The sequence below is a fragment of the Schistocerca nitens genome, chromosome 7, assembly GCF_023898315.1.
Source record: "Schistocerca nitens isolate TAMUIC-IGC-003100 chromosome 7, iqSchNite1.1, whole genome shotgun sequence".
In the NCBI taxonomy this organism is placed as follows: domain Eukaryota; kingdom Metazoa; phylum Arthropoda; class Insecta; order Orthoptera; family Acrididae; genus Schistocerca; species Schistocerca nitens.
Window position 1 is genome coordinate 610,519,715 of NC_064620.1, and position 22,422 is coordinate 610,542,136.

Here is a 22,422-nt window from a genome sequence, read left to right on the forward strand (position 1 = left end):
ACAAATTCCCTGATACACTTACACATGGAATAACCTATCTGAAACCTAAAGATCAAGCAGACACAGCAAACCCAGCTAAATATCGCCCCATAACATGCCTACCAACAATCTACAAAATATTAACCTCAGTCATTGCACAGAAATTAAAGACACATACAACACAGAACAAAATTATAAATGAAGAACAAAAAGGCTGCTGCAAAGGAGCACGAGGATGTAAAGAGCAACTGATAATAGATGCAGAGGTGACATATCAAGCTAAAACTAAACAAAGGTCGCTACACTACGCATACATTGATTACCAAAAAGCTTTTGACAGTGTACCCCATTCATGGTTACTACAGATATTGGAAATATACAAAGTAGATCCTAAATTGATACAGTTCCTAAACATAGTTATGAAAAACTGGAAAACCACACTTAATATCCAAACTAACTCTAATAATATCACATCACAGCCAATACAGATTAAGCGTGGAATATACCAAGGAGACTCATTAAGTCCTTTCTGGTTCTGTCTTGCTCTGAACCCACTATCCAACATGCTAAATAATACAAATTATGGATATAATATTACTGGAACATACCCACACAAAATCACACATTTGCTATACATGGATGATCTAAAACTACTGGCAGCAACCAATCAACAACTCAACCAATTACTAAAGATAACAGAAGTATTCAGCAATGATATAAATATGGCTTTTGGAACAGACAAATGTAAGAAAAACAGCATAGTCAAGGGAAAACACACTAAACAAGAAGATTACATATTGAATAACCACAGTGACTCCATAGAAGCGATGGAAAAAACAGATGCCTATAAATATCTAGGATACAGACAAAAAATAGGAATAGATAATACAAATATTAAAGAAGAACTAAAAGAAAAATATAGACAAAGACTAACAAAAATACTGAAAACAGAATTGACAGCAAGAAACAAGACAAAAGCTATAAATACTTACGCTATACCAGTATTGACCTACTCATTTGGAGTAGTGAAATGGAGTAACACAGACCTAGAAGCACTCAATACACTTACACGTTCACAATGCCACAAATATAGAATACATCACATACATTCAGCAACTGAAAGATTCACATTAAGCAGAAAGGAAGGAGGAAGGGGATTCATCGACATAAAAGACCTACATTATGGACAGGTAGACAATTTAAGAAAATTCTTTCTAGAACGAGCAGAAACTAGCAAAATACACAAAGCAATCACTCATATAAATACATCGGCTACACCACTGCAATTTCATAACCACTTCTACAACCCTTTAGATCACATAACATCAACAGATACGAAGAAAGTAAATTGGAAAAAGAAAACACTACATGGCAAGCACCCGTATCATCTAACACAACCACACATCGATCATGACGCATCCAACACATGGCTAAGAAAAGGCAATATATACAGTGAGACAGAAGGATTCATGATTGCAATACAGGATCAAACAATAAACACCAGGTATTACAGCAAGCATATTATTAAAGATCCCAATACCACAACAGATAAATGCAGACTTTGTAAACAACAAATAGAAACAGTAGATCACATCACAAGCGGATGTACAATACTAGCAAATACAGAATACCCCAGAAGACATGACAATGTCGCAAAAATAATACATCAACAGCTTGCCTTACAACATAAACTTATAAAACAACACGTTCCTACATACAAGTATGCACCACAAAATGTACTGGAGAATGATGAATACAAATTATACTGGAACAGAACCATTATAACAGATAAAACAACGCCACATAACAAACCTGACATCATACTCACCAATAAAAAGAAGAAATTAACACAACTAATCGAAATATCCATACCCAATACAACAAATATACAAAAGAAAACAGGAGAAAAAATTGAAAAATACATCCAACTGGCTGAGGAAGTCAAGGACATGTGGCATCAGGATAAAGTTGACATTATACCAATTATACTATCAACTACAGGAGTCATACCACACAATATCCACCAGTACATCAACGCAATACAGCTACATCCAAACATATATATACAACTACAGAAATCCGTAATTATTGATACATGTTCAATTACCCGAAAGTTCCTAAACGCAATGTAACATATACCGTACAGTTAAAAGGAAGTCACGCTTGATCAAGGTCCGCGTCACTTTCATTTCGAACCAGACCCAAGGTCTGAGAAAGGAAAGAAATAATAATAATAATAATAATAATATGCAAACTTATCTGACAAAACAAAGAATTGTTTTGTGGAATTTTGTTGTTTTTTACATAATAAGTACAGTTTAGGGCGATAACGAAATAATGTGTAAGCTTTCGCAACTCTCCATTTCGGATTTTTGTGTAAGTGGGAGTTTTTGTGCTTTTCCGCAATAACTTGTGCTACTTGTACACATCCTTGTTAAATGTTCACTAGTAGTAATGCTTATTTGGTTTCGTCACTGTCTCAATCAAAGGATCTGTTCTCGGAGGCCCTAGTTCCTTTGCGGCTAACTACTCCTGATAATTTAATTTTGTGTTCCTAGGATGAGATTTTCGCCCTGCAGTGGAGTGTGCGTTGATACGAAACTTCTTGACGGATTAAAGCTGTGTGCTGGACCAAGACTCGAACTCGGGACCTTTGCCATTCGGGGTCAAGTGCTCTACCTACTGAGCTACCCAAGCACGACTCGCGACCCGTTCTCATAACTTTACTTTTCAGTTAACATTTAAAATAGATTCAACATAGTTCATGTTTACACTGCACACGAAAGCCTGTTCCCGCACAGTAAACAACCAACTTCAAACACAAAGTGCCGTTTGTGGAAATGATTAAATTCAAATTGTAATGTCTACCAACGTGATCACTTGACTAGAATACAAATGAGGCAGTGAGATCAATAAGGGCCTACAGCATATCGTCATCGATCCCACATTTAAGTGAATATCAGAGAAACCAGTGATAACGCTTTTCGTGAATTTTCAAGGACTACAGCACAAATTAACTTGACTCGCCATAAAATCAACAGAGTTCAGGAACATGAATAAACGCTACAATCTCACAATCGACTATGATCTGCTTTAGGACCGTATGAGTCTCAGTGCCTCATAACTTAATATACTATAATTCGTTCAGAAAATCACAAATTAGGTTTACTGTACGAACAACTTTAACATATATTGAAATCTGATATAATTTTACTACAGTAAATAGTGAGTGAATTAGCATATCTGCATATTAGCAGGATTTATGCCGAGCGAACGGGGATAAAAGTCTGCTGCAGTGTGCTACCACCTCTAGTTGAGTGGCAAGGGCTAGCTGTGCAAATGGTGAACCGTGCCCCCTTGATTATCAAGGTAATTACGTCACGCGAGTTGCGCATGCACAACTGAAGGGGGACTAGTGTAGCAGGGGATACAACCCGTCGGCTTTGGACAATGACGTCACAAGTCGCCAAACGAGAAGCGATTCTTCTTAGTGTTGTAGCTCCCTTCAGTAGCTGATAAGTGGTTTTTGGCTTTTTTAAAAAAAAATCTCACGAGATAGAATAAACAGATCCACTTTATTAAGCAATCAGTAAAAAAACGAAACTGAAACGTAACAGTAAAAGCGAAAATGGTAAACTGCTCTCTGGCGACTTGTGACGTCATTGTCCAAAGCCGACGGGTTGTATCCCCTGCTACACTAGACCCACTGAAGGTGTGCTCGCGATCATGATGCCAAGGTTCACGGAGTGTAGAGGAGCAGTAGCGTGGTAGATTGAAGTGATAAAAAGTGACTAACGTTAGTAAGAATTGCACATTTAATATATTAAGTGCTACCTTTTGTTTGAAGTGCCCCAACTTTCGACCTGCCAAAGGTGGCAACTCTAGTCCAAGTCGACCTCGCGAACAATGACTGACTTTAAGTATGAAGTGTGGAGCAGCGACAGCGTTACGGAAATTATTATAAGTGGCAAATAAACTGGCTTCGCTCGTTTGCTTATGGTGTATGTGATGAACAAACAAGAACGAAACGTAGGTATGTGTTTTAGAGACAAAATATAGAATACACATTAAAGTGCAAACAAAAACAGAAAAAAACACTTAATGGAAAAACCACACTTGGTGCTAGAATTGTTAGCATTTTTGTTTAATGTGAACTACATTGTAGCAAAATGCGTGTCGCATCAGACGACAATTCGTTTTTGAACTGTTCTGCAAATGCACCTGTAATAACCGCCAGCAACCAGTGAGATTTTGTGGGGAGTGTTCTCACGCGTAAAGCTGGACGGCGGTAAACCACTTTCCTTCAGAGTGCGACGTGGCCAAACATCCGCGACGATACAGATTTGTTGGCGACCGCAACACCCTGTAATGTTTAACTTCACGCGAGCTTTTTCCTGTGCACCCCGTGCAAGCTTACCTCCACCCCTCTCATATGAGGTGCCTTACAATGTGACGGGCGCAGTTACCGTTCCCAGTTCTTTGCAGCGTTCGTGACAGACAGGAGAGCCGCAGTTGGTTGCGTGGTTTTAGCTATTTTGCTTCTTCAACATCGTTTCCGAAAAGCGGATAGAACGTTGCTTATTTTCAGCGTTTCACTATCGCAAGTGGTGCCAGGACTCTGTTAAAATATCGTATATGGAACTTACTTTTTTAGCACTCGATTCGAGTAAGAAGCACGTTCATCAACCCTCTCTCGTTTCTACGTTTTCCCCTGTACAGTACTTAACCTGTACAAAAATGTCAACGATAACTTGGTAACTGCGTAGAAAGTATAGGATATATCAAGAATGATGCCAGTGAGAGGGCCAACGCATGAAATACCTTAGTTTGATTGTTGGAGGTTTAGCTGCTAATTTATTTTGATTTGTCATAACTTTCTGAGTTTGCCGTATTTCTGTTTACGCCGTACTCTTTGAATGGCGGTTTTACGATTTCATTTGTTCGTATCAGGCAAACAACAGAATCTTTGCTCGACGTGAATGGTGGTTTAGCCAGTTATAAAAGTTGTTATATCTCACATCACTTGTAAGTCTTTGCAGTGTGTGAATTAATGAAAGGTACAGATATTTTGACGATCTATTTGAATTTATGACACCAGAACATGCCTTTCGTTACTCCCAACAACATGTGGTCATGAATTTTAGTAGGACAACTACAAAAAGTATGGTTGTCGTTTTCTGATAGAAAACAGCTTTAGATGTTGTATACATTGCGCAGCGTGCCATTGTAGGTTGTGGCGCCAGCATTCCGTTTCGCAGCTCTAGACAGAGCAACATCTAAACGATACAGTCTGGCTTACATCTGGGATCGTTATGGGTTGCCTTCAGTGTCAATGATGGAGTGTGTGAGATCGTTTTTTATAAGACGTTTGCGTAGCTTGAAAGATGCTTTCTGTTCACCAGACTTCCCGGCCATTCAATACGGAAACGGTGAGAGACAATGCAGTAACCTATTTTCAGACTTCTCTTGTAACTTTAGTTTAGTATATTTAGCTCTGATTGAGAATTGTTTTTAATGTAGAGTTGTCATCATTGCATGTGATATGCTCATCAGACTGTGTGTTAATGATGGTGAAGCGTGAGTGTAAAACAGTTACGTACATAAATACATTATTGCTGTGTTCGATAGTTACGAAATGCCAATGATATCTGAGGCAATAAAGCTTATTTAGTGATAGTTGTTTCTTAAGTTAATGGTGAATCACAGTAATTACAAGTACTACCATAATCCTCTCCCGACGAAAAGTGTATTCTCAAATGAACTGGGTTGTGTTTCTGGGAAGGGACGACTTGACTTCTTCTACTGATCATCTCACTTTGTTCGAAGCAGCTAATAATAAATCATCTTCAACTGATCACTATCAGAGACTGTTACTGGAATAATAATTAGAAGTGAAATTATTATTTGTTGTATAATTTGACTTTTAATGGAGAGGTATTGATAAGAAAGACGTACATCGTAACTCTTGAGACAGGCGCTATGTACGTGTCCTGTGTTTGATACTGCAGTGTACCTGCAAGCAGTTTTCACCCCTTAAAGCGGTTACGTCTTCCACACCCCTCCGCCCTTACTGTTCAGCTCACGAATCCCCCCTAACGGCGTGATGCTGTGTTGCAGATCACAACCGCGTGGCGGGCAGCGGCGCGCCGCTCAAGGAGCCGGCCGGCAAATTGCAGCCGCAGCTGCAAGCCGCCCCGGCCGTGCCCACGCGCGCCCAGCTGCAGCAGCTGCGCCACAGCGCCACCGGTTTCGAGGCTTTCGCCGTGCTCGTCCAGTACCTCATCAATGACGTAAGTCTCGAAGCGACTCCACAAAGTACATAGTTTATAGTTCGGAGAGACTGCCGTGGCTAAAATACTTGATTTTTATATTTTTTTATTTTTTAACACAACCACAATTATTTTTACAAATGACCGTTTCTATCATCCCAAAGGGTCATTTAAGCCAGAGTGTAACTAGGTCCCCCCCCCCCCCCCCTCTCTCTCTCTCTCTCTCTCTCTCTCTCTCTCTCTCTCTCTGTGTGTGTGTGTGTGTGTGTGTGTGTGTGTGTGTGTGTGTGTGTGTGTGTGTGGCGAGTTGTTCTGGATTTGGTGATGTTAGTTACAGACAGTGGCTGGATGCCCCTTCTGTTGCCAAGCATCCTGTTGTACCCCAGGACAGAATTGGTGTACCTCCATCCGTCTCTGCCTAGTGTTATCCATGTCCAAGTATGAGAAAGTTTTTCCAAAAGTTTGCAATTTGTGTAACTGATGTGGGAAACTGATAAAAAAAAAGCCCACATTGTTAAATGTGCTGGGCAGATTCTTTCTGTGGTCAGCACGTCTCCTAAAAACCCAGAATCATTGTGCTGATGTATGTGGTATGCAGGAGACAAGTATTATACCGATACCTTGCTACTGGCTATATAGAGGAAACGTTGACTGCAGACAGGCTCAACAGAAAGACAGCTATACATTTGAGCTTTTGGGCTAGAGGCCTACTTCTAAAGTGCGGCTAGAGACAGTGGTGATTTTGTGCCTGCCTGCAACTCGACGCCGCCCCTCTGTGGTGGGTAACGATCTATCCTTTTCACGGTATTCTTGTTACAGCATCCTGGATTTTCCATCATTTAATTTACACAGTTAAATCAATGTTTGCACTCGCAGTCTCCAGTATTTCACTAGGCATTTTGATGAACACTGTTCTGCAAATTTAGGCTGTACAACCGTGTAAATGAGATAATTGCTGCTTCTTTCTAGTACTAGAAGGGGCATATGTTCATAGCATTTTTGTTTTACATCTTGGTATACAGGTTGCTATGGGTTTATTTATCAGTTGTAATTTTTTATTTATAGTTCACGGTTGCAATTTGAGTTTACATATTGTCATTTTGTCATTAGTGAATGGAGCTGTGGCCACTAGAAAATGGTGTACCGGTTGGAGAAATCGAAACATTTCCGAAATACTCTGCTGTCTGAATCAAATGAGGAGTGACAGCATCGGAGGTAGCCAGAAACATTTGCACTGTGCGTAGGGATAATGCCGTTGGATAGAGGTCTGCAAGAAAATGGTTTTCTTACAAAAATCAGTGGATGGCCGTCAGTGTATCTCTGCTCGGTCATCGTCAACTGGCTCGTGAGCGAAACTGACCGTTCCTGTATTGTATTATCACTGATGATGAGAAATGGTATCTTTATGCAAATGTAAGAAAAGAAAGGAATGATTAAGCCAAAACACAGCAGCAAATCCCTGTGCAAAGACGTACATTCGTCCACAAAAGGTAATGCTATGTATCTGGTGGCACGGCAATAGTGTGGTGAACTACAGATTGCTTCCCTGAGATGTAACCATCACTGCAGACATTTATTTTCAACAACTAACGCTTCTTGCATGAAACAACAACCAGGAAGACTGCGTGAAGTGATGCAGGTTTCAGATAACGCTCACCCGCATCCTGCTAGACCGACAAAACCCTTTACGGGAGTAGGATTGGAAAGCCTGTCCACACTGACTTTATTTACCTGATCTTGTGCCCACAGATTTCATCTCCTCCACACACTATCGACAAACCTTTGACGAACTTCTTTCCTGGATGAAACAGCACTCCAGAAATGCTTGGCAAGTTCTTCGCCTCAGAACTGTGTGATTTTTACATTTGTGGAATCAAAAAGTTACACCAACATTGCAGGTTGTTGTACGTAGTGAAGGAGAGTATATTATTGATGACTAGAGTCTGTTATGCATATCTGTTGTGTTTAGTAAATGTATAGAAACACACTATGAACTTCTGTGCGGATCTAATAGGTTACGCCTACCTTTTGGGAGCTCTGTTTCCCTGTTTGGTGCAGCCTCACTCAACTTACTGTTATTTGCTGGTTCTCCTCAGATCATTCTACAGACTTAGCTTCTATGTAACTTCATTATCTAAAAATTACCTGTCAAATTTGGAAGTTTATTTACAAGTGTATTTGATAACTAAGACATGAGAATTTTGTAATTTTGCACATTGTATCAGTTAGATTCATGCAGTTTTTTCTTTCTTATATTGGTAAACATGTCTGAAAAAATTGGTACCCGTATCATATACACTGAAGAGCCAAAGAAATTCGTACATCTGCCTAATATCGTGTAGGCCTCCGTGAGCATGCAGACAACATGTCACGGACTCGACTAACGTCGGAAGCAGTGCTGGAGGAAATTCACACCGTGCATCCTGCAGGGCTATCCATACATTTTTAAGAGTATGAGGGGGTGGAGATCTCTTCTGAACAGCACATTTTGCGCAAGGAATCCCAGATATGCTCAATAATGTTCATGTCTGGGAATTTCGGCAGCCAGCAGAAGTTTATAAACTCGGAAGCGTTCCTGGAGCAACTGTGTAACAATTCTGGATGTGTGGGATGTCGCATTGCCCTGCTGGAATTACCCAAGTCCGGTGGAATGCACAGTGGACTTGAATGGATGCAGGGTGATTACACAGGATGCTTACATACAAGTCATATGTCATATGTACCACTCCAACTGCACATGCCCCACAGCATTACAGAGCCTCTACCAACTTGAACAGTCCCCTGCTGACATGCAGGACCATGGATTCATGAGGTTGTCTCCATACCCGTACAGGTATATCCTCTCGATACAATTTGAAATAAGATTTGTTCAACCAGGCAACATGTTTCCAGTCGTCACCAGTCCAGTGTTGATTTTGACGGGCCCCAGCAAGGCGTAAGGCTTTGTGTCGTGCAGTCATAAGGGTACACGAGTGGGCCTTTGGCTCCGAAAGCCGGTATCGATGATGTTTCGTTGAATGGTTCACATGCTGACACTTGTTGATGGCCGAGCACTGAAATCTGTAGCAATTTGCGGAAGGGTCGGTCTTCTGTCACTTTGAGCAATACTCTTCAGTTGTCGTCAGTCCCATTCTTGCAGGATCTTTCTCCGGCTGCAGCGATATCGGAGTCTTGATGTTTTGCTGTATTCCTGATATTCACAGTACACTCATGAAATGGTCATATGGGAAAATCCCCACTTCATTGCTACCTCGGAGGTGCTGTGTCCCATTGCTCGTGTGCTGACTATAACACCACGTTCAAACACACTTGAATATTAATAACCTGCCATTGTAGCAGCAGTAATTGATCTAACAACTGCGCCAGACACTTGTGTTATGTAGGCATTGTCAACTGCAGCACAGTATTCTGCCTGTTTACATTTATCTGTATTTGAATGCGCATGCGTGTACCAGTTTCTTTGGCGCTTGAGTGTATTTAGTCTGTTGTCAGCTGTCAAAAAGTGACATAGTTTTTTGGTAGTTGTGACTACTTGAATATCCATAGCTGCTAAATTAAATGGGAAGATCAGATGCTGATGCTCGCATTATCTGTTCTACAAATAATAACCAACTGCAGTATTTAATCATTGTAGGTAGACCTGTATCATTTTTAAACACAGTGATACCATACACAATCGCATATCTTGAATCTTGGCATTCAGTTATACCATATACCTGTTTCCAGTTCTAACATTTCCATTTCTAACGTTTTTACGTATTTAGCTCCCTGTCCATAATAAGTTAGTACTGAAGCATCTGTTGAAATTTAGCACGTGAACAGAATTCAGAGTAACACACACATTTTGTGTAGATATAGGTATCCATGATGAGTCACCAACTCTAATGTATTTGAATATTTTAAGGTCTTCGAAAATCTGTTGTCACTTTGCTAAACGCAGACAGAGGGCTGATAAAGTGATGTGATCCTCAAATTTTTGTAATCTTAGTAACCACTTAGATAGAAATTACAACTTCTCACACCCCTTCCTTATTACTCATCACACCTTACCCCAAGTCATAATTCTTGCAGAAAAATTCAGCGTTGCAATGCCATATAGGTGTGATTAGAAATTAGAAATTAAAAAATTGGGATTATGTATGTATTTATGTATTTATTTATTTATTGAAGAAGTGGGGGAGGGGTTAAATTGACATTCTTTTCACTCTTTACAGTGATCTCACTTCTAAAATGTTCATGTGTCAAGCCTCATTTCTTCAAGAAATGTGGAGAATGAAGTTTGAATGGCAAGTAACATTGTAAGGAGTGATTGAGAAATGAGCATTGTAATTTTGATCAGTTGTTAAATTAAGGATTGTTATAAATTTATAGGCTGATTGCAGCAGTTGTAGAGATCTGAATTTGACTAGCCCTACAAGTATGCCCTGAGCAGTTTGAGAGCTGCTTTCCTAGTTTCTGAAAAAAGTTAACAATTTATTTTCAATTAATAGGTTAACTGAGATTGTGGACAGTTGTCCTTGATTGCAGCAGGACACTTTTAGAAGGACTACCATACGGAGAGAGATCCATTGCAGTTCCGGTTTCCTTAAAAAAGTGGTATGATGTCCCATAAACAAATACACCTCCAGTCTATGGTTTTTGATGTTGTCTGCCAGCCTCAGAAAACAGACAACCTCACTGTTAGAACAGTAAGAAATAAAGGTGCCATCTTTCTTGACTCTGTAGATCTGTTGGCATCGGAGCGTGGTGGCCAGGATGATATCTTAGCCACACCTTTGAGTCAAAGGTAATAGAAGTACGAATTTGATTTAATTCTTTTTCATTTTGATCATTTCGCTCAGTTTGCTTTCTCTCCTTTCACATTTACATTCTGAGGACATGACTTCATGTTAGCACCAGCCCGTAGTGTTCTGAAATGGTAGATGTAGCTTGAAATGATGCTCAGGCTAAATCCAGATAGTTTCAGATTCATAACATGTATGCTTTGCCAAGTGCTGCTCCAGAGAGTGTATGCCGTTCTATGGCCACCATTTCTGATGCCCTGCTAATTGAATCATCATTAGTTATTACTACCCCTAGCTACCAGCTTTCTTTTTCCCTCATAATTCTATCTTGACAGTCTTTAGGCAGTGAGGAATCCCTTTCCTTGTGGCTAGTTGTTTGCTTTTGCAACAGTTGTTTCAATCGTTCAGTGTAAATACTTAGCGGTCATTGCATTTAAAGTGCTTCACTCCTCCCGCACCCCCTCCCCCCCCCCCCCTTCCCTTGGCCCCCTAATCCCCTCCACCGCAGATTTTGATGAAATATTTCCACTTCGTATGTATATGAAGCTATGCTTTGATAAAGGCCAGCATTTCCATATCGTGACACTCAAACAAGTGAAGTTTGCTTTATGTTTGCTCGTGAGATAAGGGCAAATTATACTGGAACTTGGTGACTCTTCTCATTGTTTAGGATACAACAGCCTAGTTGCTGAACAAGTGCTCAGTATAGCGTATACTGAGCATGAGATTTCTCAAATTGCTGTCAAAGTAGCTCGTAAATCTTGTCATGACAAATTTGGATGACATTTTGGCTGCTTGTTTGTTATGATAGGATGAATATCCATTGCCAATATTTTTCCTCTTTTTGCAGCCAGCCAGTATGTCATAAGGCTGTGCAAGTGGTCTCTTGATTACTGAAGATTAAAGTTGATTCACGTAATGTTTTCATTAATTTTGCATGATTTTTCAAAATTGTGTATCTTGAAAGGGTCATCTAAGATCTGAGTTTCCTTTGTGCAATTGAAACAAGCTCATTTTCTTTGGTCAGGAAAAGTTCATTTCATTTTTCAGACAGATGGCTAGAAAGATAATGGAGGAGGTCAAAAACATGATTTGACTGCTGTTAAAAACAAAGAACATGCAGAATTTTTCAGTACGCATATTTGAAAATGATGTAAAACCTGTTAAAGGTGTTATTCATTGTCTCTGTTTAGATTAAAGTAAAAAGTCTCTTGACCTTTAGAAATGTTTACTTGTGAATTCCAAAATAGCACCAAAACAACTTTTTTCACCTTCTACGAACAAACAATTTTTGTTTTAGGTAAAAATATCTGGCCTACAGTACTTGGATTCCAAATTATGTGCTGTTTTAGCAGTTAAACTTTTATAATCTTCTTTAATTGGATGATTGCAAGCATCATTTTTACATTTTAGTAACAGACCAAATATTTTCCTTCAGTTCCAACTATGATTCAGCATTTTGGAATAAATTCACAGAATTTAGAAAATAAGCAGTAAATATATCTTTCATGTTGTTTAACAACAAATACTTTTGGACTGAAACTTTCTTTATCCACATTATTGCCACCTTCGATGTGTAACGTGAAACCTGCAATTTTTTTTTTGACTGCATTACTGCTTTGACAATTGCAACTTTTTTTGCAGTTTTATAGTCGGCAGCCTAAACATCAGGACATGCCTTACATGTACTACACTAAAGAGCCAAAGAAACTGGTACACCTGCCTAATATCGTGTAGGGCCCCCGCGAGCACGCAGAAGTGCTGCGACACGACATGTCATGGACTCGAATAATGTGTGAAGTAGTGCTAGAGGGAATTGACACCATGAATCCTGCAGGTTTGTCCATAAATCCATAGAGGTATGAGGGGGCAGAGATCTCTTATGAACAGCACATTTTGCGCAAGGAATCCCAGATACACTCAATAATGTTCATGTCTGGGAAGTTTGGTGGCCAGCAGAAGTTTCTAAACTCAGAAGAGTCCCTGGAGCAACTGTGTAACAATTCTGGATGTGTGGGATGTCGCATTGCCCTGCTGGACTTGCCCAAGTCCGCCGGAATCCACAATGGACTTGAATGGATGCAGGGTGATTACACAGGATGCTTACATACATGTCATCTGTCAGTCGTATCTAGACATATCAAGGGTCCCATACCACTTCGACTGCACATGCCCCACAGCATTACAGAGAGTGAAGCTTTGGCTCCTAAAGCCCATATTGATGATGTTTCGTTGAATGTATCGCATGCTGACATTTGTTGATGGCCCCACACTGAAATCTGTAGCAATTTTCAGAAGGGTTGCTCTTTGTCACATTAAACGATTCTCTTCAATTGTCACTGGTCCCGCTCTTGCAGGATCTTTTTCAGCCTGCAGTGATGTCGGCGCAGCGATGTCGGAAATGTGATGTTTTACCGGATGCCCAATATTCATGGTACACTCATGAAATGGTTGTACGGGAAAATCCCTACTTCATTCCTACCTCAGAGAGGTTGTGCCCCATTGCTCCTGCGCCAACTATGACCCCTCGTGCAGACTCACTTAAATCTTGATAACCTGCCATTGTAGCAGCAGTAACTGATTTAACAACTGTGCCAGACACTTGGCTTATATAGGCATTGCCAACTGCAACACCACGTTCTGCCTGTATATATATAAACAAAGATGATGTGACTTACCAAACGAAAGCGCTGGCACGTCCATAGACACACAAACATACACGCAAAATTCAAGCTTTCGCAACAAACTGTTGCCTCATCAGGAAAGAGGGAAGGAGAGGGAAAGACGAAAGGATGTGGGTTTTAAGGGAGAGGGTAAGGAGTCATTCCAATCCCGGGAGCGGAAAGACTTACCTTAGGGGGAAAAAAAGGACGGGTATCACACACACACACACACACACACACACACACACACACACACACACACACACACACACAAGCAGGCATATTTAAAGACAAAGAGTTTGGGCAGAGATGTCAGTCGTGGCAGAAGTGCAGAGGCAAAGATGTAGTTGAATGACAGGTGAGGTATGAGTGGTGGCAACTTGAAATTAGCGGAGATTGAGGCCTGGTGGATAACGGGAAGAGAGGATATATTGAAGAGCAAGTTCCCATCTCCGGAGTTCGGATAGGTTGGTGTTAGTGGGAAGTATCCAGATAACCCGGACGGTGTAACACTGCGCCAAGATGTGCTGGCCGTGCACCAAGGCATGTTTAGCCACAGGGTGATCCTCATTACCAACAAACACTGTCTGCCTGTGTCCATTCATGCGAATGGACAGTTTGTTGCTGGTCATTCCCACATAGAATGCATCACAGTGTAGGCAGGTCAGTTGGTAGATCACGTGGGTGCTTTCACACGTGGCTCTGCCTTTGATCGTGTACACCTTCCGGATTACAGGACTGGAGTAGGTGGTGGTGGGAGGGTGCATGGGACAGGTTTTACACCGGGGCGGTTACAAGGGTAGGAGCCAGAGGGTAGGGAAGGTGGTTTGGGGATTTCATAGGGATGAACTAAGAGGTTACGAAGGTTAGGTGGACGGCGGAAAGACACTCTTGGTGGAGTGGGGAGGATTTCATGAAGGATGGATCTCATTTCAGGGCAGGATTTGAGCAAGTCGTATCCCTGCTGGAGAGCCACATTCAGAATCTGATCCAGTCCCGGAAAGTATCCTGTCACAAGTGGGGCACTTTTGTGGTTCTTCTGTGGGAGGTTCTGGGTTTGAGAGGATGAGGAAGTGGCTCTGGTTATTTGCTTCTGTACCAGGTCGGGAGGGTAGTTGCGGGATGCGAAAGCTGTTGTCAGGTTGTTGGTGTAATGCTTCAGGGATTCCGGACTGGAGCAGATTCGTTTGCCACGAAGACCTAGGCTCTAGGGAAGGGATCGTTTGATGTGGAATGGGTGGCAGCTGTCGTAATGGAGGTACTGCTGCTTGTTGGTGGGTTTGATGAGGACGGATGTGTGAAGCTGGCCATTGGACAGGTGGAGGTCAACATCAAGGAAAGTGGCAAGGGATTTGGAGTAGGACCAGGTGAATCTGATGGAACCAAAGGAGTTGAGGTCGGAGAGGAAATTCTGGAGTTCTTCTTCACTGTGAATCCAGATCATGAAGATGTCATCAATAAATCTGTACCAAAGTTTGGGTTGGCAGGCTTGGGTAACCAAGGCGGCTTCCTCTAAGCGACCTATGAATAGGTTGGCGTATGAGGGGGCCATCCTAGTACCCATGGCTGCTCCCTTTAATTGTTGGTATGTCTGGCCTTCAAAAGTGAAGAAGTTGTGGGTCAGGATGAAGCTGGCTAAGGTAATGAGGAAAGAGGTTTTAGGTAGGGTGGCAGGTGATCGGCGTGAAAGGAAGTGCTCCATCGCAGCGAGGCCCTGGACGTGCGGGATATTTGTGTATAAGGAAGTGGCATCAATGGTTACAAGGATGGTTTCCGGGGGTAACGGATTGGGTAAGGATTCCAGGCGTTCGAGGAAGTGGTTGGTGTCTTTGATGAAGGCTGGGAGACTGCATGTAATGGGTTGAAGGTGTTGATCTACGTAGGCGGAGATACATTCTGTGGGGGCTTGGTAACCAGCTACAATGGGGCGGCCGGGATGATTGGGTTTGTGAATTTTAGGAAGAAGGTAGAAGGTAGGGGGTGCGGGGTGTCGGTGGGGTCAGGAGGTTGATGGAGTCAGGTGAAAGGTTTTGTAGGGGGCCTAAGGTTCTGAGGATTCCTTGAAGCTCTGCCTGGACATCAGGAATGGGATTACCTTGGCAAACTTTGTATGTGGTGTTGTCTGAAAGCTGATGCAGTCCCTCAGCCACATACTCCCGACGATCAAGTACCACGGTCGTGGAACCCTTGTCCGCCGGAAAGATGACGATGGACCGGTCAGCCTTCAGATCACGGATAGCCTGGGCTTCAGCAGTGGTGAAGTTGGGAGTAGGATTAGGGTTTCTTAAGAAGGATTGAGAGGCAGGGCTGGAAGTCCTGGAAAGTTTGGAGAGGGTGATTTTGAGGAAGAGGAGGTGGGTCCCGCTGTGACGGACCGAACTGTTCCAGGCAGGGTTCAATTTGGATAGTGTCTTGGGGAGTTGGATCATTAGGAGTAGGATTAGGATCATTTTTCTTCATGGCAAAGTGATACTTCCAGCAGAGAGTACGAGTGTAGGACAGTAAATCTTTGACGAGGGCTGTTTGGTTGAATCTGGGAGTGGGGCTGAAGGTGAGGCCTTTGGATAGGACAGAGGTTTCGGATTGGGAGAGAGGTTTGGAGGAAAGGTTAACTACTGAATTAGGGTGTTGTGGTTCCAGATTGTGTTGATTGGAATTTTGAGGTTTTGGAGGGAGTGGAGCTGGAAGTGGGAGGTTGAGTAGATGGGAGAGACTGGGTTTGTGTGCAATGAGAGGAGGTTGAGGTTTGCTGGAAAGGTTGTGAAGGGTGAGTGAGTTGCCTTTCCGGAGGTGGGAAACCAGGAGATTGGATAGTTTTTTAGGTGAAGGGTGGCATGCTGTTCTGATTTGCGGTTGGCCTGTAGGAGTATGCTCTGATCAGCCGGTGTGGATGTGGGAGAGGAAAGATTGAGGACTTTTATTAAGGATAAGAGTTGACGGGTGTGTTCATTGGCTGAGTTGATGTGTAGGTGAAGGATTAGGTGGGTGAGAGCAATGGATTGTTCAGTTTGGAACTGGTATAGGGACTGATGGAAAGAAGGGCTGCAGCCAGAGATGGGAACTTTAAGTGTGAGGTCTTTGGGGGTAATGCCAAATGTCAGACAAGCCTGAGAAAATAAAATATGCGAGCGTAATCTGGCTAGGGTGAAGGCATGTTTGCGGAGGGAATGTAAATAAAACTTAACGGGGTCGTTGTGGGGGTGTTGTGAGGGTGACATGGTATTAGAAGGTGGAAAGTGTAACATGAGGTTGAGATGAAAATGAAAATAACTGGAGAAAGTAACTGGAGATCTGTTGTGAAAAAAGGCGAAAAAGTGTTGGTTAAAGCTGGGCTATGTTGATCCTGTGGTGAACTTGGGTTGGTAGAGAACGATGTGCACATAGGTTAGGTGGTTGTGTTGCCGCCAAAACACGTTAAAGGATGGAGAGATTCTGGAAAATTTCGAAAAAACGGCGTGTAAATGTATTAAAAAGAGTGGTTTTGCGGTGGCGGATTATGAAAATGAGGCTAACAATTGTTTGGCGAAGAAATAATGACGTTAAAACCTGTGGGAAGCAGCTAAAAATTATCAGTGATGTGGGAAGAACGGAAATGGAAATAAAGCGAAAGTTATCAGAACTAGACGAAAAGGTTGTTTAATAGGTGCAATGAACTGTTTGTGGACTAGAAACGGTGGATTTTATAGCAGCGGTAGTGTTGAAAGCGGAAAAAAATTTTTGGTTATTGTTTGGAAGTGGGTGACGTATTATTGAGTCTATATAGGCGGGATAAAATTGTATAGTAGGTTACAGTAAAAAGGAGAAGGTGAATACAAAGTGAAACTACTGGCACAAACAAAAAGAGAAAATAAGATGACAGAAAAGATTTCGAAATACAACAGTGACAATAACAAACGTAATTGTTGGGTTCAAATTAATGATATAAATTAATAGAGGGAAACATTCCACGTGGGAAAAATATATCTAAAAACAAAGATGATGTGACTTACCAAACGAAAGCGCTGGCACGTCGATAGACACAAACAAACACAAACATACACACAAAATTCAAGCTTTCGCAACAAACTGTTGCCTCATAAGGAAAGAGGGAAGGAGAGGGGAAGACAAAAGGATGTGGGTTTGAAGGGAGAGAGTTACAGGACTGGAGTAGGTGGTGGTGGGAGGGTGCATCGGACAGGTTTTACTCCGGGGGCGGTTACAAGGGTAGGAGCCAGAGGGTAGGGAAGGTGGTTTGGGGTCATAGGGATGAACTAAGAGGTTACGAAGGTTAGGTGGACGGCGGAAATATATATATATCCCGGGAGCGGAAAGACTTACCTTAGGGGGAAAAAAGGACGGGTATACACTCGCGCGCGCACACACACACACACACACACACACACACACACACACACACACACACACACACACACATATTTAAAGACAAAGAGTTTGGGCAGAGATGTCAGTCGTGGCAGAAGTGCAGAGGCAAAGATGTTGTTGAATGACAGGTGAGGTATGAGTGGTGGCAACTTGAAATTAGCGGAGATTGAGGCCTGGTGGATAACGGGAAGAGAGGATATATTGAAGAGCAAGTTCCCATCTCCGGAGTTCGGATAGGTTGGTGTTAGTGGGAAGTATCCAGATAACCCGGACGGTGTAACACTGCGCCAAGATGTGCTGGCCGTGCACTAAGGCATGTTTAGCCACAGGGTGATCCTCATTACCAACAAACACTGTCTGCCTGTGTCCATTCATGCGAATGGACAGTTTGTTGCTGGTCATTCCCACATAGAATGCATCACAGTGTAGGCAGGTCAGTTGGTAGATCACGTGGGTGCTTTGACACGTGGCTCTGCCTTTGATCGTGTACACCTTCCGGGTTACAGGACTGGAGTAGGTGGTGGTGGGAGGGTGCATCGGACAGGTTTTACTCCGGGGGCGGTTACAAGGGTAGGAGCCAGAGGGTAGGGAAGGTGGTTTGGGGTCATAGGGATGAACTAAGAGGTTACGAAGGTTAGGTGGACGGCGGAAATATATATATATATATATATATATATATATATATATATATATTGTGTGTGTGTACCAGTTTTTTTTTTTTTTTTTTTTTTTTTTTGTGCTCCAGTGTAGATGTTTTGAAAATTTTTTGTATCAAAGAACCCAGCTGCTGCAGTGTTAAATGCAACTGCTTCTTGTGTTTCACTTAATATTCTTTTTGCATAATCTCTGGCAGCCCTCAATTGTATCTGTTGAGATTTCAGAGGAGAGACATCAGCAGCATATAGGCTTGTGTTCAGTGATTCTGTTGGATGTGCTGCTTCGTCTTCTGGCAGTGATGGATCTGTCTTCTGTTGTAGTGCTCTTTTGTGGCAAATTGTTTTCAACATGTTGGGCACTGTTTCTTGCCATGTTTAACATAGCTCTTTGCCATAGCTTTCAACTGATCATCTGTTTCCAAAGTAATAACCCGTAAGCCCTTACTCATATAATAGTTGTTTAGACCAAAATGATTACAACAGAATTTCTATAAAAGTTCATATTTATCCAAAAGCAATACTTTGTGATAAAAACACATTTGTCTTCCAGCAAGACATGATTCATTTCTTTGATTATGTAACTGTTGCTGGTGTGCTGAAAATTTTTATTTCTTTGGAACCTTTTTGAGATGCAAATATTGTCAGGTGACATGCAGAATTACCTTCTTCAGTTTGGCATTTTATTCCATTGGACTTTGTTTTCAACTGTGAAATGTGAATATGCTGGATATATTCTCCCGAGACAAATTGCACGTTTGTAGATTGTGAAAAGAAACTCGGTGAATTCCAAATTGACACAGAACCAACCTAAATGAACAGATAAACATTTCTGAAAGTCAAGGGGTGAGGAAATTAATTATATAAAATTACATCTTCAGGTGTACATCTATATGTAACAAAACCAGTTGTGCTCCTGTAGGCTAAATAAAAGTTCATGCCTGGTAAAAAGCGGTTTACTTGTGAAATGTGACATGGATTACTTCAGCTGAGGTTGCCATCAACATGAAACTTTTTATTTTAAGAAAAACAAAGACAACTAATAACAGCGTTAACAGATTTAGGCCTACTTTATTTTCAAAGAGTCCACACATTATTCGCTCCTAATAGCAGTCGAAGCATATTTTTGATCTTCTTTATTGTCTCTGAACTGATTTCTCTTTTTGCATGTGACTGGATGGTCCTCTTATCATCATCGATTTGATCTTCATCAGATGGGCAAGTTGCTGAAGTGGTGTCAAATATGCTAAACGACCATTTCATTTTCATGGTGATATTATGATATTGTGAAATGAAAAACCACTTCGTGTGTGGTACTAGTTGGCATCAAACAGGTTTGATATAGAAGCAGATGTTTGTTAAATAAGAAAGTGGATATAACTCGCACCTGTGTCTATATTCCAGAGATCGATTAAGGTGTGGGGGACACCATAATGATGATGATGATGATGATGATGATGATGATGAAGTCTGATTCAGCTGTACATTCACAAGTGTATAACTGAACTGTAACATTGTAACCAAGTGAAGTTTGTAGTTTAGCTGAAGCAGTCACCATCAGTTTGATTTGCCATACACTAGATAGTGCGTTTATTTGCAGAGTACAGTACTGTGTGATGCAACAAAATGGAGAACTTGTCAGTGTATAGAAAAATTCCTTCTGCAATTACTTGTACTTTATAACCTGCCTGTGGTATCCAGTGGAGGTACTGCCCCCCCCCCCCCCCCACCTGCTCCCCCCCAGTTTCAATATGAGCGGTTCATAAAATTTTTTTATGGTTTACAGACGGAAGAGAAACGGTGTCGGTATGAGGATGAGATTTCGCGCCTGGAATGTCTCCATTCGGAGCGAGAAGCAGTGTTGCTGCAGGATGGTTTGTCAAAGCTGCAGCAGGCAGAGGCAGAGCACAAACGCCAGCTCAGAGAAAGTGAGCAGCGTGCCAAAGACCTGCGCGAGCGCCTGGAGGCAGCTGATGCAGAGACAGCCCGTTTGCAACGGCAGGTCGAGGACCTCGTCAGTAGAGACCACGAAGCCCAGTTGCAGGTGAGAAATTGAAATTTCAGCGATATGTTAATCTTGAAATGTTCTCTTTGGCTGAATACCAGTGATTACCTGTTGTCAATCAAGTTACTTCAGGTTAGTATGTATGTATTTGATAAATTGTCTCGTTCAAGAAACATTGTATGTTTCAGGTGACAAAAAATTTTTTTCACTAAATGATCCACAATTTCATTTCAAATATCCTAGCAAAAAATCTGCCTGTTACTCCGATATTTCTTTGAACTTGTCAATGAGTTGAGAGACTGGAAAGACAGAGAGATTAACCTGCTAGTGGGATTTTGGGAATGGGGGTAGGGTTGGAAGAATAGTTTCCATCTGTGGGCGAGAAGAGGTGGTTATGTTGTTTTGCAGTTCACAAAGAAACAATTGGAAAATTAAAGTTATTTTTGGTGTGGACAAACTTCTGCTTAACAATCTAAACTTTGCAGCATAATGTACAAAACTATGTAAATAAAAACGGGTAATGGATTTTTTGGTAAGCTTGTGATACTGTCAAATGAAAGAGCTTCTTGGAACAAACAAGTTTGAGATAAAACCAGGAGATAGCTGAATAATTATGTGGAAATAACTTGTACCCAAGCCTCTGTCCTAGACAGACTGACTGGGAATGGGGAAAGATCAAAACAACTTGGACACGTCATTCAGAGTTGGCTACAGGGATAAATTCCTTGATCTGAATCCACAAAATGAAGCAATTCCTGTCTGTCTGGCATTGACAGTACTACCTGAGCAACAAATTAAAGACTTTGTCAGCTATTCCTGATACTAGATAGTTGACTAGACCCTGCAGTTCCAGCATATACAAGGCACCATCGGTTAGAAAAACATTTCCATTTTCTGCAGACGGAGCAGACGCGGTGTCGGTACGAGGGTGAGATTTCACGCCTGGAGCGTCTCCACGCAGAGCGAGAGGCAGCATTGCTGGAGGATGGTGTGATGAGGCTGCGGCAGGCAGAGGCGGAGCACAAACGCCAGCTCAGTGAAAGTGAGCAGCGTGCCGCAGAGCTGCGCGTGCGCCTGGAGGCAGCCGATGCGGAGACAGCTCACCTGCAGCAGCAGGTTGCTGGCCTTGTCAGCGGCCTTCGCCAAGACCGTGACGCCCAGTTGCAGGTGAGGAACTGAAATTTCAAAATGTTTGTTAATCTTGAACTGTCCTCGGGCACCAGTGGTTACAGAGAAGTCTGTTGTCAGTTAACGGAAGTTTGTATGTATATATTTCGTAAACAGTCATGTATTGCGCTTTCATTTTTCAGGTGACAAATACTTGTTTATACTAGGGGAATTTTTTAACATAAAATCTATTTCTTTCTGTATGTTAACAAGTTGGAAGACCATAAAGATACAAACCATGCATGTTTTAAGCACTAGTGCTGTATGTTACAAAATGATGGGAGCACTATTCTGCCCATGACACACACGTTGATGATTAGAAGAGGGAATGGTAGTTGACCGAGAATGTAAATAAATGTAAATTGTTGTGCATAAATAGGCTTTTAGATTAAGCTGTTGGTGAAGGACCACTGTAAACACCACCACTATAAAATACCGAGGATTAAACATCCTAAACTACACTGATTGTATGAAAGGAAGATGTCAGGCTGAAATTCATTGGAAATATCTTGAGGGAATGTAATTCTCCATGAAAGAAGT

The 22,422-nt window shown here is 41.8% G+C and overlaps 1 protein-coding gene across 1 annotated transcript in view; it reads left to right on the forward strand.

Moving 5' to 3' along the window:
• LOC126195778 (microtubule-associated tumor suppressor candidate 2 homolog) overlaps positions 1-22,422 on the forward strand; it is a 604,136-nt gene that overhangs the window by 572,278 nt on the left and 9,436 nt on the right. Inside the window, exons 9-11 of the mRNA XM_049934411.1 lie at positions 6,097-6,269; positions 20,497-20,754; positions 21,616-21,882. Of these exons, the coding sequence (XP_049790368.1) occupies positions 6,097-6,269; positions 20,497-20,754; positions 21,616-21,882 (698 nt within the window). The remainder of the gene's footprint in view (positions 1-6,096; positions 6,270-20,496; positions 20,755-21,615; positions 21,883-22,422) is intronic.